This window comes from Dasypus novemcinctus, chromosome 11 (assembly GCF_030445035.2).
Source record: "Dasypus novemcinctus isolate mDasNov1 chromosome 11, mDasNov1.1.hap2, whole genome shotgun sequence".
Lineage (NCBI taxonomy): Eukaryota > Metazoa > Chordata > Mammalia > Cingulata > Dasypodidae > Dasypus > Dasypus novemcinctus.
In genome coordinates this window covers 30,175,200-30,187,359 of record NC_080683.1, presented here as the reverse complement: position 1 = coordinate 30,187,359, position 12,160 = coordinate 30,175,200, and the positions used below count along the sequence as shown (strand labels likewise).

The 12,160-nt window shown below is 39.2% G+C and overlaps 1 protein-coding gene across 2 annotated transcripts in view; it reads left to right on the top strand.

Annotated features, from left to right (window-relative positions):
• The window catches only part of LOC101417339 (dystonin), a 486,360-nt gene that overhangs the window by 65,067 nt on the left and 409,133 nt on the right, over nucleotides 1–12,160 (top strand). For both annotated transcript variants that reach the window (XM_004465347.5, XM_071218526.1), the window contains exon 3: nucleotides 84–284. In XM_004465347.5, coding sequence (XP_004465404.1) covers nucleotides 84–284 — 201 coding nt within the window. The remainder of the gene's footprint in view (nucleotides 1–83; nucleotides 285–12,160) is intronic.

Sequence of the window (12,160 nt, the reverse complement as noted above, 5' to 3'; positions counted from 1 at the left end):
AGCTCTTTGTATAACTAGTCCCCAAGAATTTCCAGACTAACTAAATTCAAATGTGGATTTGTTATTTGTGTTTTCTGCCATAGGGATTCCGAGCAAGCCCTCGGCATATAAGAAGACGCGCTGCTGCGGCTGCAGCTGCCCGTCTAGAAGAAGCAAAACCTGTGGTGGAAGTTCACCACCAGAGTGAGCAAGAAACTTCAGTGAGGAAACGAAGAATCAAGAAAAACAGCCGAGTCCAGGCAGAATTTTATCAATCTGTTCAAGGGGCTTTGACCAGAAGACCTGTAAGTAGAGAATCATCTTCTACCAGAATATTAAATACGCTGTCAAATTGTGTGGTTATGTGGCTGTTTAGTTAGCGCTAAAAAATTGTCACGTTAACATTAAATAATTAAGTTGTTCTTTTTTTTCCATTGTTATCCCTAACAAGTGGTAAGGAAAATGGTTTTATGGCAGGTTCTGGCTAAGGGAGGCCAGAGTTAGTTACCGTCAAGCAGACCGATAGAGAATCTGGTGAATTCCAAGCCTTAATTCCAAGCAAGGTTCTTGCATGAGGACAGGGGCCATCATGAGGCAAGCATGAGGCAAGTATGAGGTAAGCTGATGTGCGGAAAAGCTAGAGTCAGAGCTGGTAAAGAGGGGCAGCAACAAAGGCGACGTCAGGACAGGAGAACCAGGGAATAAAAAGCTGGGGCTGGAGTCTAGGGTGGTAGCTGAGCCCCTCCAGGAGCCTCCTGAGCTCCTAAGGCCATGGTCCTCCCTGCGGCCAGCCCAGGTGGACTCTTTAAGGTCCTGGCCTTCTCAGGTGGGGCCTTTATGTTGTCCTTAGGGTGCAGTGTGTCCTTTTCTGATCAAGTGCCCTGTGTCTCTCTTGGCTTCAGTGCTACCTTTCCTGGGAAATCCAGGGATCAGCTGGGAGCTGGTCTTTGTCTCCTGAGTACATTGTCCTACATATTCTGATTTTTCTCTTGGTTGGGTTCTGACGCATGGTTTTTTTTTCCACCAGGGCTGTGACTGCCGTGATTTGGGCTTGGGGCTTAGAAAACACAAATTAAAAATTTTGTTAAGTATTTCATGACAATGCTATTTTACATTGCTTTAGCATTAAAAAAAAGTTTCCTTAAGGTTCATCCCTATGCTGTGGGGAACCTGCTGTGGCCATTCCTCACCCTAACGGAGCCATCCAGAGTTGACTTGATAATAAGTCTTTGTAAATTACTGATACAAAACTGCCCTTCTGCGGGGGTACTATGTGGCAGGCACATGTGGAGATTGCGAGAAGGCCAGGAGGATGTCTGACCCAATGAGCCAGACAGTTGCAAGAGCAGGAAGCTAAATTCCCTTTACCAAAAAGGTTCTATTATCTTTAACCAATTGCTAAATGAGCACACAGAGGTGAGAGCATTCCTTTCATGATTTAATGAAACGAGGGCTTTCTAAATAGAATTTATTGTCTATGCAGAGCAGTATGGAATAGTAGGAAAATGTAGTCATTCAACAAACAGAATAAATGCTGTTTTTCTGTACAGGCAATAAGGGATACACAGATATATTAATAACAAAAGGTTATTGAGGGCTTGGTGTATACAGGGATTATTCTACATGATTTACTTAACCCCATGAGGTATATGTTGCTGTTGTTATTCCTATTTTATGGTTGACGAAACTGAGGAGGCCAAGAGAGGGTAGATAACTTCCCTAACGTTACCTCATTGTTTGGGGCAGAGTCGAGGATTTGGATCCAGATAGCCTTCCCTTAGAGAATTAAGCACTTAGCTCTTTGCTTGTCTTCTATATTCCCTGTTCTAGAGGAGCTCACAGGTGAGTCAACTGACAGATATGCAAACTAGTAAATATTATGTTGCATGTTCTGTGCAATGAGAACACTATCATGGAGTTTTGCATACAGTACTGTGGGAGCTTCTTGGAGGGCCAGAGATATTTGTAAAGAAGCAGTCCTTTGAGATGAGTCCTGAAGATAAAGTGGAGGTAGCTCTGAGGAGGAAAACACAGTCAAAGCACAGAGGCATGAAAGGGTATGATGGTGTGCTCAGGCGACACCCTGAGTGATATTGTCAGATGAGGCTGGGTGGCTAGGTAGGGGACAAATCCTTGAAGGCTTGTATATTATGCTAAAGAGGTGAACTTATTTTCTGAGATGAGGATGCATTAAAGGTAGGGAATAAGTGAATTGGTTCTCTTGCTCGGAATCTCACTAATTCTTTGCTTTGTCTAAACTCCCGTCATGAATCAGGATGGAGAAGTAAGTGATCATCATCAAAGTTTAGAAACTTCAACCACCATCATCCTCCATGTACACTCTTCCTAACTGCTTTGGTTAATAAGGCATATTCCTCATGTCTCTTTGACTTTGAACCTCTGACCACTTTGTCCTTGAATACCTATCTTACCCTTTGTTTGTCTGGTGAATTCCAATTCACCTTTTAAGCCTCCTTATTCTTGTTTAAGGGGCATGGTCAGGGGAGTCTTTTCTGATCTCTGCTGGTAGTCAGGTGCCTTCATTTTGATCCTCAACTCTTTGTACAGACCTGCAGTATAGCAGTTGTCCCTGTGAAAAATTCAGACTCTGCAGTAAAACTGACATGGCTTGAAATCCTGCTCAGTCAGGTTCTGGTAGGAAAGTCAGAGGGTTTAACTGAAGAGTGTTTAATACAGGGACTTTTTATGGAGATGTGGATAGAATTAAGGTTGCTTCATCATCCTATAAGCAGAACCTGCTTACCACCCATGGCCTGGAGGACAAGAGAAGGCAGTGGTGCTACTGGAACTTGGTAACAGAGCTGGAACCATGGCAGGAGAAGCCCTCCAGGAGCTGTGGCCGTGACAGTCAGAAGCCCAGGGGTCAGGGAGCGGGTAGGAGGGAGAAAATAAACTGTCCACTCAGCTCCTGCTGGTGCTTCCCTTCTTCTAGACTAACTGGAAACCAGAGGACAAAGGAGCTTTGAGTGCTTTGAATCATGGAGATTAGCCTCCAGGACACAGAGCAAGACATTTATAAGTAAGATATTTAAAGAATATCTTTTTATAAAGAAGAAGGGGAGAAAAGCTGAGAGGGGGCCACGGACAGTAGAAAATAAAAAACATACCTGGTATCCTTTGCCAAGTTGTTTCAAGTCTCTGAGACTCAGTGTCCTTATTGTAAAGTGATAATAACAACTGTCATTCATAGAGTTGTGAGGATGAATTGAGATGACATATGGAAAGAGATGGTGCAGTGACCTGTATACAGTAGTTACAAAGAGTAGTTCCTTCCTTGCCTTGACCCCCCTAGACTGCGAGCCCATTGAGGGCCATCTTATCTGGTCTAGAATCTCTCTTGGCATCAAGCCACTGAATGCATTTTAAAGAATGAATGATGAATGAATGAAGGACATTTAGACATGCAATATAGCTTATATAATAAGTGGTGTAATTAGTAAGCACTATAGGAATTCAGAGGATGAAGAGGTTCCTCCCCCAGCCCCAGATAGGGTGGTCAGGGGAAAACTACCTCATGGACAAGATGGAATTGAAAGTTGGGCTGGAAAGTATGGGTAATAATTGGATAGACATCAGATGCTAGATCTGGGAATTACTAAGAACTTTTTGGTGGGATGTGGGAATTTAGGTGGGAGGAGTGAAAGATAAAGTTGGAAAAAGAAACTGGGGCTTTAATAAATTCCATATGACCACTGGGTTTAAATTTTATTTTATATTCTTCTTGGAGACACTGGAACAGGTGAATAGCAGGATCAAAGCTCAATTTTAGAAAGATTAAACTGGCAGCCCTGTGCAGGCTGAATCGGAGGGGAGCAGGACAGGGGCCAGTTATGCAGCTACTGCAGTATTCTGAGTGTGTGGTGATTAGGCACTGAATTTGGACTGAACCTGTGGCTTTCTTTGCTGGCATCTGATGATCACTGCTGATTATCAGATCACTCTCTGAGGATGGCTTTTACCCTCTCTGCTGCTGAGGGATGGCTTGAAAGGGAGAGAGATTAGAGGGAGGGAAAAGCAGTGGAAGCTACTCTGTTGCGTAGGGGGAAAGTATTCTGGGGTGTCCTTTTTTGGGGGCAGCTAAAGCTCACTGCCTCAATCTTACTGTATCACAGTTGTTTTCGATCCTGGAGTTTGAGAGATGTGATAGTAAGGAGGCAATTAGTTTCTTGTCTTACATTAAAGTCCTGCAAGCCTTCTGGAATATATGGCCCCTGCTGACAATTTCTGCTTTTATACCATATCTAGATTTGGGTAGGTGCAGTCAATGTGCCTGCTGGAGCCTCTCTATTCCACACATGCCTGAAGCTTGTGCCTTTTCTAGTGTATACAATGGGAGAAAATCAGTGTTACCTCGTGTTGCTCTGAAAACAGCTCTGATTGTGGCGTGGTCATGGTGACTCAGGATTGTCTGAATGACTTTACATGGAGTACTCCAGCACTTCTAGTGGCAATCTGAAAAAGAAACAGGCCCATGAGTGGGAAAGACTTTAATAGGAGTAGTTGTGAAGGGAGATGAATCAGAAAATGTGACAGTACAGTTTCAGTCAGCTGTCATTCAGACCATCCTCTATGAAGAGGGCCACTTATCACGTAGAATGCATTATTCTTTAGCATCGTTGACTGCTCTGACCTATTTATTTATCATTGTGAATTCATAATTTATACTCAAATGCACCTGAAAGAATTTGTAATGGGGATCACGAATATAAAGTTAATATTTGTGTATGTTTTATTTCACTCCTTTGGAAAAACTAGATGTTTCTGAGGGCAAGTAAACTAAAAATGTATCTAGACTTTCTCTCACTAAGCATGTCTTTATACTTCACTTTATATAGATTTATCCTATATATTTAGATGTATAACTGGAACACTTAGGAATTTTCTACCACATTGGAGCAGAAAAGATAATTAAATCCAGATCTTCATTTGTTCTTCAGTATTTTGATATTACAAAGTTATTATTATTATTTTTTGAGTGTGTCTGAATCCTTGAGTTTTTTAAAACCTTCATCATCATCATCATCATCATCATCATTAGAGTTCTCACATTTATTACACGCTTACTACATTCTGGACATTGTTCTGTGTGCTGTTTCCTATGTTTTCTCATTTCATCTTCCTGGTAATTCTCTGGGATACATATTCACTCCCAGAGGAGGAACCTTGTTCAGGCCACACAGCTGGTTAGTATGGAGCTAAGATTTAATCTGATCTGAAAGCAGTCTGAGTAGAGAACAGAGGATTCCAAATGATTACATTTCTAGTGCTAGGCTTTTATTCTCATCAACTCCTAAAGTTTTAATCACTTTAAGTTTCAGTTTTCCTGTCTGCATTGATAAGAGCTGTAGATGAGATCTTTGTTTTTTTTTTTTAACTATTACATCAGTTAAAAGCTACTTTCAGTGACATTTTTGAAAATGGTAGATAAACCCTAAACCTCATTTTTGCCATGCTTTTCTTTGACCCTTTGTGTAGCAGAGTGCCTAGGAAGTAGCAGGAGGCTTTCTGCCCACTGCTGTGAACCTGTGAATGATATCAGCTCCCAGGCCCAAGAACTATCACGTGTTTACAGGTGGGAGTGGCGTAGAGGGAAACAAAATTTTGGAGTACTTACAAATTATCAGGCACAGTGACTGTATTCCTGTTACATTTAATTGATTTTCGTTTTTGAATTCCGCATCGGCATTGCCTACATTTCCTGTGACTCAGACTTTCTGAGACTTTCTTACCGATGTGAAAGAGTACCTGATTAAAAATGGCTACCACTCCCAGGCTGCGGCTATACCCGCTTCTGGCAAAATCTTGGCTGGTGAACTTCTGTTGTCTCACTCTTGGGCTGCCCCTACAATTTACTGGATTTTTGTGCTTGAACTCATTCCAGAGGACAGAGAGGCTGAGCACAGATGATTTGTGGGCCTGTTTTCTGAAATGGGGGTTAGAAATCAAAACTTCCAATTTAGGTATATAAATTTTGAAATACCTCTTAGATATTCTAGTATCTGGATTTCATGGAAGATAGGAGTCTGGCTTTGAAAGTCATTAGCACATAGATGTCATTGTATCTGTGGGTCCGGATAGATGACCCCAGGCTTGAATATCGATACAGAGCTTCAGACTGAGCCTTAAGTTTCTGCAGCATTGAAATGAGACTGGGAAGAGGACTGAGGTTGCCTTATAACCTCCAACTCTTCCCTCAGAAATATAGGTGCCTTAGGCAGAGAGGGGTTCTGGGGCTCTTAACTTCAAGTCAGAAGAAAGGTCACACAGGTAGAAATTAGAGAAAGTAGCAGAAAAGGATTTCCCAGGCTTTCTCATGATTCCTTTCTTTCTCTGCCCTTTCCTCTCCTAAACCACTTCCTTGACCTCACCCTTTCAGCTTCTGTTGGTTTCTGTTTTTGAATGTTGGGCAAATTTTCTGCTTTTTAGATTGTATCTTAGGTTAATTTGGGTTGCAGGATATTTTGGAACTTGGCTTAGTTTTAATTTTTTAAATTAATATATTAACAGTTTATCTTTGTAGTTGGGAGCTTCCTGGAGGGTAGGAAAGCCTAAGCGCACAAACACATCCTTGATCTAGTTGAAAATACAGCAGGGTGTTGCTCTGTTCCTTTCCTGCTTTGAGTATTAAATGGTCTTCCTTTTCCCTTTCCTTTTCAAATATGTAGGACCAGGCAGCTTTATTTGCATAACCTCAGGACACTTCCCCTTCTGTGGGAGGCTTGGCTATATGGCTCATACCTTATTTTGGCTTAATTAATTTGCAAAATAAAAAGCTCTTAAAGAAAATGTTTGTTTCCCTTTCCTTTTTGGAATTTTAGAGCATGAATTGAAATAATAAAGTCGAATTTCTTTTGGTAACTTCCTCAAAAGGATTATATTGAATTATGCCTACTCAGTATGCTGACTCTTTGCTTTTCTATATATCCCTTTTTAGTTTCTTAATGAATATATCCTACAAAAGAGCTCATTTATTATAAATTTGCTTTTAGGAGCATACAAGAGCATTTGGTGCACAGGAGCCTGTAAGGTAGATGGGCTATACTGATAGGGTTTACTATCTTAAACAGTGCATGAAACCATTAACTTGTTAAATGATTCATGTGCTCACAAGGAGAAAAATAAGCAGGTCTTTCTAACTCTTGATTCTCTTCAAGGTCAGCATTTTGACCGAAACAAGGCCTGTTGCTGTTCTATGTTTCTTGTACTCAAGGTCATCTGTTGTCTTTAAAACCTTAAATTTTTAAACTCTAAGCAAAGGAAACTTGAAGAAAATGTTTAGATAGCTACTTTATGCTACAGCGTTTTCATGGACAATGGTGAATCACAGGCCTGGCAGAAAGTCCCTTTAAAATTTATTACTTTACCTCTTACTGGAACAATTCTTAAATTGCTCAGGGGAGATGAGTCTAAATTCCTTTATTTGAAAGAATACACTGCTGGTTTCTGTTTGGCATTTGGCAGCCATCTTTGCCTGAGACCATTTCCTATATGTAAAGAAGGTGACATATGCTTTATAGCTCTCCAGTTATTGTAGTGCCCTCAATCCTTATAGAATCAAGGAATATTAAAGTTTGAGGGGTTCTGAAAGCTTATATGATTCAATTTTCCTTCTGATTCCCCTCTGCTCCATTACTTTTAGCTATAACATATCCCATTGTTAGATAGCTCTAGTTAGTAGAAAGTTAACTGTATTTTTTTTAAAGCAGTTTTAGTCTCACACCATACAATCTAATGTTAAAATGAAGTAAAAGGAACAGATGTAGCTCAAGTGACTGGGTGCCTGCTTTCCATGTACAAAGTCTTGGGTTCAATCTTCTGTACCTCCTAAAAAAAATTAAGCTAAAACAGAGTATTGCAGGCAAGGAGGCAGAAAAATAAAAATCAAGGTTTATAGAATAAGAGGCCCAGGTGGTAAGAAACATTAGAAAATAAAGCCTTATTTTAAATAAAATTACATAAAATATGAGGTGATTACAAGTAGCAAATGCTAAGAAAGGTTTTAGTTACTAACTGAAGGACATGTCCTTTGTATACTCAGTATAGGCATGACCGTGGATTGAGCATCAGATGGCAAAACACAATTTTGTTTCATATGAATGAAATGACAGTTGGTAACATTACTCTTAAAAAAGGGAAACTTACTTGGAATATAAACTTTTAGTTGAGGTTTTTAAGGGAAATTGTGCATTTGCATATGAGTTAAAACATACTCTGGAATAAACAATATTGATCTAAAACAATATAAACTCGAATATATTATTTTATAGTCAGTTTGTGTTTTGTCAGAAAAACTGTTCAGAAACTATTTTAGCAAACAAATAGATACGTTGATGTTAGGAATCAGAATTTTCAGTGGGAGAGAGAAGAGTGGCAGATATACATTCAGGGAAGTAAATCCTTGTTACCCTAAATTTAAATGGGAAATAATGAATTTTCCCATTTAAAAAATTATTTCCTAGTTCTATACACTGAAAAGATCTAGAAACAATGACCAGTAGCAGTGAATACCTTTGGTGCTCAGATCGTTATATCCTAATGTCATTTCTTACTGGAACAAACTAAGGCTGGGTCTTTGGTTGGGTTCCTTAAGCACAGACTGAGACCGGGAGTCTTGTGAAAGCCATTTATTGAGGGAGGGCTCTGAGGAGGAGAGTGAGCAGGATTTGGCAGAGGTGCAGCAGTGCTCAGAGATGTATTCATCAAATGCAATGAATGTCTCATGATGATGGAGGAGATTGTTGTTATGGGGGGAAGAGTAGGGTGAGGGGGGTGGGGGATATATCGGAACTTCATATTTTTTGAATGTAATATTAAAAAAAAATAAAGACAAAAAAAACACAAAAACCTAATGAGCAAGAATTTGAGCTTGGCTGGAGTCTAGTGTCAACTTGGTCCTGTGTTGAACTCTTGAACATGTACCACCGAATTGATCCCACCTTGAAACAAGCCTTTTGTCCCCTATGTCAGTCTGTCAGTCATTGGCTGTTGGCTGCTGGGGGTGGAGTGTGAGGAAGCCCTGTTTAGCCCATGTGAGTTCTCTGAAGGAGGGGGCAGCTGTGTGCCATTAGCAGGCAACACTTTTAGCAGCTGGGAGGTGGACGCATTGGTCCGGAGAAGGACATCAGGTGGGGTTCCCTCAAGCAGCCATCACAGACTCCTTGGAGAAATGGCTGCTTCAAGGTCTGGGACAGGAAATGTAGAATGAACCCAGTACATTTTGTCAAATCAGACAGCAAAGTAGTATCAGCATCTCCTGGGGTCTTGCCAAAAGCACCAGAGGCAAACCTGAAGAGGCTCCTGCTACCCAGTCAGTAAGCATAATGACCATAGTGAATTGAAGCACAGCAAATGATTAAAATCCTTGAGTTTATATTAGATATTTTTAAACACCTCATTGGTGACCTTTGGAGAATGTTAGGGAACCAGCTCACTTTTCAGCAAAGTGGTAAAGGGAAACAATCAGACATCATCCTGACTTTGCTGTAAGAATTATCCCACAGAGTAATCAAATAATTGGTGAGGAAAGAAGGAATGATGAAATTAGAATGTCATCATTTTGCAAACCCGAATGAAATAATGAACCTTAACAATGATCATCAGTGTCTTCTGACAAACCAAAAGAGAGGCATTATATGCCTCCTGATGAAAGTATTCTTGCCCCCAAAATCAAACCTAAATCAGATCAAACCACTAGTTCTAATTACAGATTTAAGCAAAGTGCAGGGGACAGATGAATATGTTTAACAATATAGTGAAGATGCAGTTAGCAAAACCCAGACTGGGGGAAACTCTAGGACAAACATCCCAGTTTTTTCAGCAAATTAGCAAAACCCAGACTGGGGGAAACTCTAGGACAAACATCCCAGTTTTTTCAGCAAATGAATTGTAAGGAAACAAAAAGCAGAGAGGTAATTATAGATTAAGCAAGACTTAAGAGACCCATCAACCAAATGTTATGTGTAGGCCTTATTTGGATGTGAACGCACAAAGCGAAAAGAGAACTCTTGTGAAAATTGGGAAAATTTGAACACTGATTGGATGTTTGATGATAAGAAATTTATATTAATGTTTTAGATAGTGCTATTGTAATTTTGTTTAAAATTAGTCATTATCTTACAGAGATGCCTACTAAAACATTTAATAATATGAAAGAAGATCTCTGGAATTTGCTTTTAAAATAATTCAGTAGGATGGAGGAGGAAATGTGGGTAGGGATAGTGAAAGAGCACTGGCTGTGAGTTGATAATTGCTAAAAGTGGGTGATGTGTAAATGGGAGTTCTTCATACTATTCTCTGTGTTGTTGTATAAATTTGAAATTTTCCATAATGAAAGATTTAAGGCAGTCAAAAAAGAAACAGACCTTTATTTGAAGTTTACATTATCAATACTTTGGGTCAATAAGTATTTCAAGGGTATTTATTATTAGAGAACATTTAGAAAGGTAGAAGATGCACAATTCCCATGCCTATTTTTTGATGCATTTTATTTATTTTTTTCTTTTTTAAACAAAAAATTACTTGCTTATTTGTTAGGGTTTTTTTTTTTTTTTACATTTTTATAATACATATTAGTGAATGAAATATAAAATTTACCTATTATTTAAAACTTAAATACATGATGTAAAATAGACAAGGAATGATATAGGTATATATTTTAAAATATTTTTATTTTGAAATACTTTCAGACTTACAGGACAGTTAGAAAAATAATCAAACCCCATACAGAGAACCTCAACATACCCCTATCCCCCTAGATACCCAGATCCACCATTTTGCCATCACCCATTATTACTAAAACTTTCCCATATCCCCAGACAGAAACCTTGTACCCGTTATGCATTAACTCCCAATTCTCCCTGACCCCAGGCAAACTATACTCTAATTTCTGTCTCTATGATTTTGCACAGTCTCCCTTATTTCTTTGTGGATACCATAGGCCTTAAATTTAACATTCTGAATTTGTAACAATCTCCTTTGTTTTGATACCAGCTTAACTTCAGTAGTTCCTATACCTGTCTGTTCCCCTATCTTTATGTAGTATTTGTCACAAATTACCTTTTTATACATGATGAGTCCAAATCCACTGATTTATCATTACGTTTTATCCATTTGCTTTTTTGATTTTGTAGGAAGTAAAAAGTAGAGTTACAAACAAAAAATGTAATAGTGCTGGCATTTAGAATTTTACCTGTGCTGCTACCCTTACCAAAAATCCTTCATGTGGCATTTCTTATAGGATTGGTCTAGTGGTGATAAATTCCCTTAGCTTTTGTTTATCTATAAATACCTCAATCTCTCCCTCAATTTCTGAAAGACAGTTTTGGCCAATGTACAATTCTCGGATAATGTTTTTTGCTTTCAGCACTTTAAATGTCTTCCACTGCATTTTTGTCTGCATGGTTTCCAGTGGGAAATCGGCATTTATTCTCATCAAGGCTCCCTTCAATGTCACATATTGCTTCTCTTCTGCGACTTTCAGGACTCTCTCTTCATCTTTGACTGTTTGATTAAAATATGCCATAGTGGGGGTCTATTTGGATTTGTCCTTTTGGAGTTTGTTGAGCAGCTTGGATGTATTTGTTGATGGCTTTCATTAGATTTAGGACATTCAGCCATTATTTCTTTGAATATTCTCTTTGCCTCTTTCTCTCTTTCTTCTTCTTCTGGGATTCCCACAATGCATATATTGGTAGACTCGATGTATCCTACACGTTCCTCAGTTTTTGTTCACTTTTCTTCATTCTTTCTTTTCTCTGTTCCTCAGACTGGATGATTTCAACTGTCTTATCTTCCAGTTTGCTGTTTCTTTCTTCTGCGAGCTCCAATCTGCTATTGAACCTTCCAGAGAATTTTCGGTTTCTTTTACTGTGGTTTTCAACTCTGTTTCGTTTGTTTTCTTAATTCACATCTCACTATTGAGATCCGCTTTGTGTTCATTTATGCTTTCCCTGATTTTGTTTAGTTCTGTGTCCATGTTTTCCTTTCGTTCTTTGAGCATATTTAGAACCATTTTTTAAAAGTCATTTTCTGGTATGGCCCAGGTTTTGTACTCCTCATTAATAGTTTCTAATGCTTTAATATTCTCCTTTGCCTCGGCTGTCACTTACTGCTCCCTCTGAAACCGGACCCAGGGATTTGTGCTGAGCTGGTGAGGGGTGGT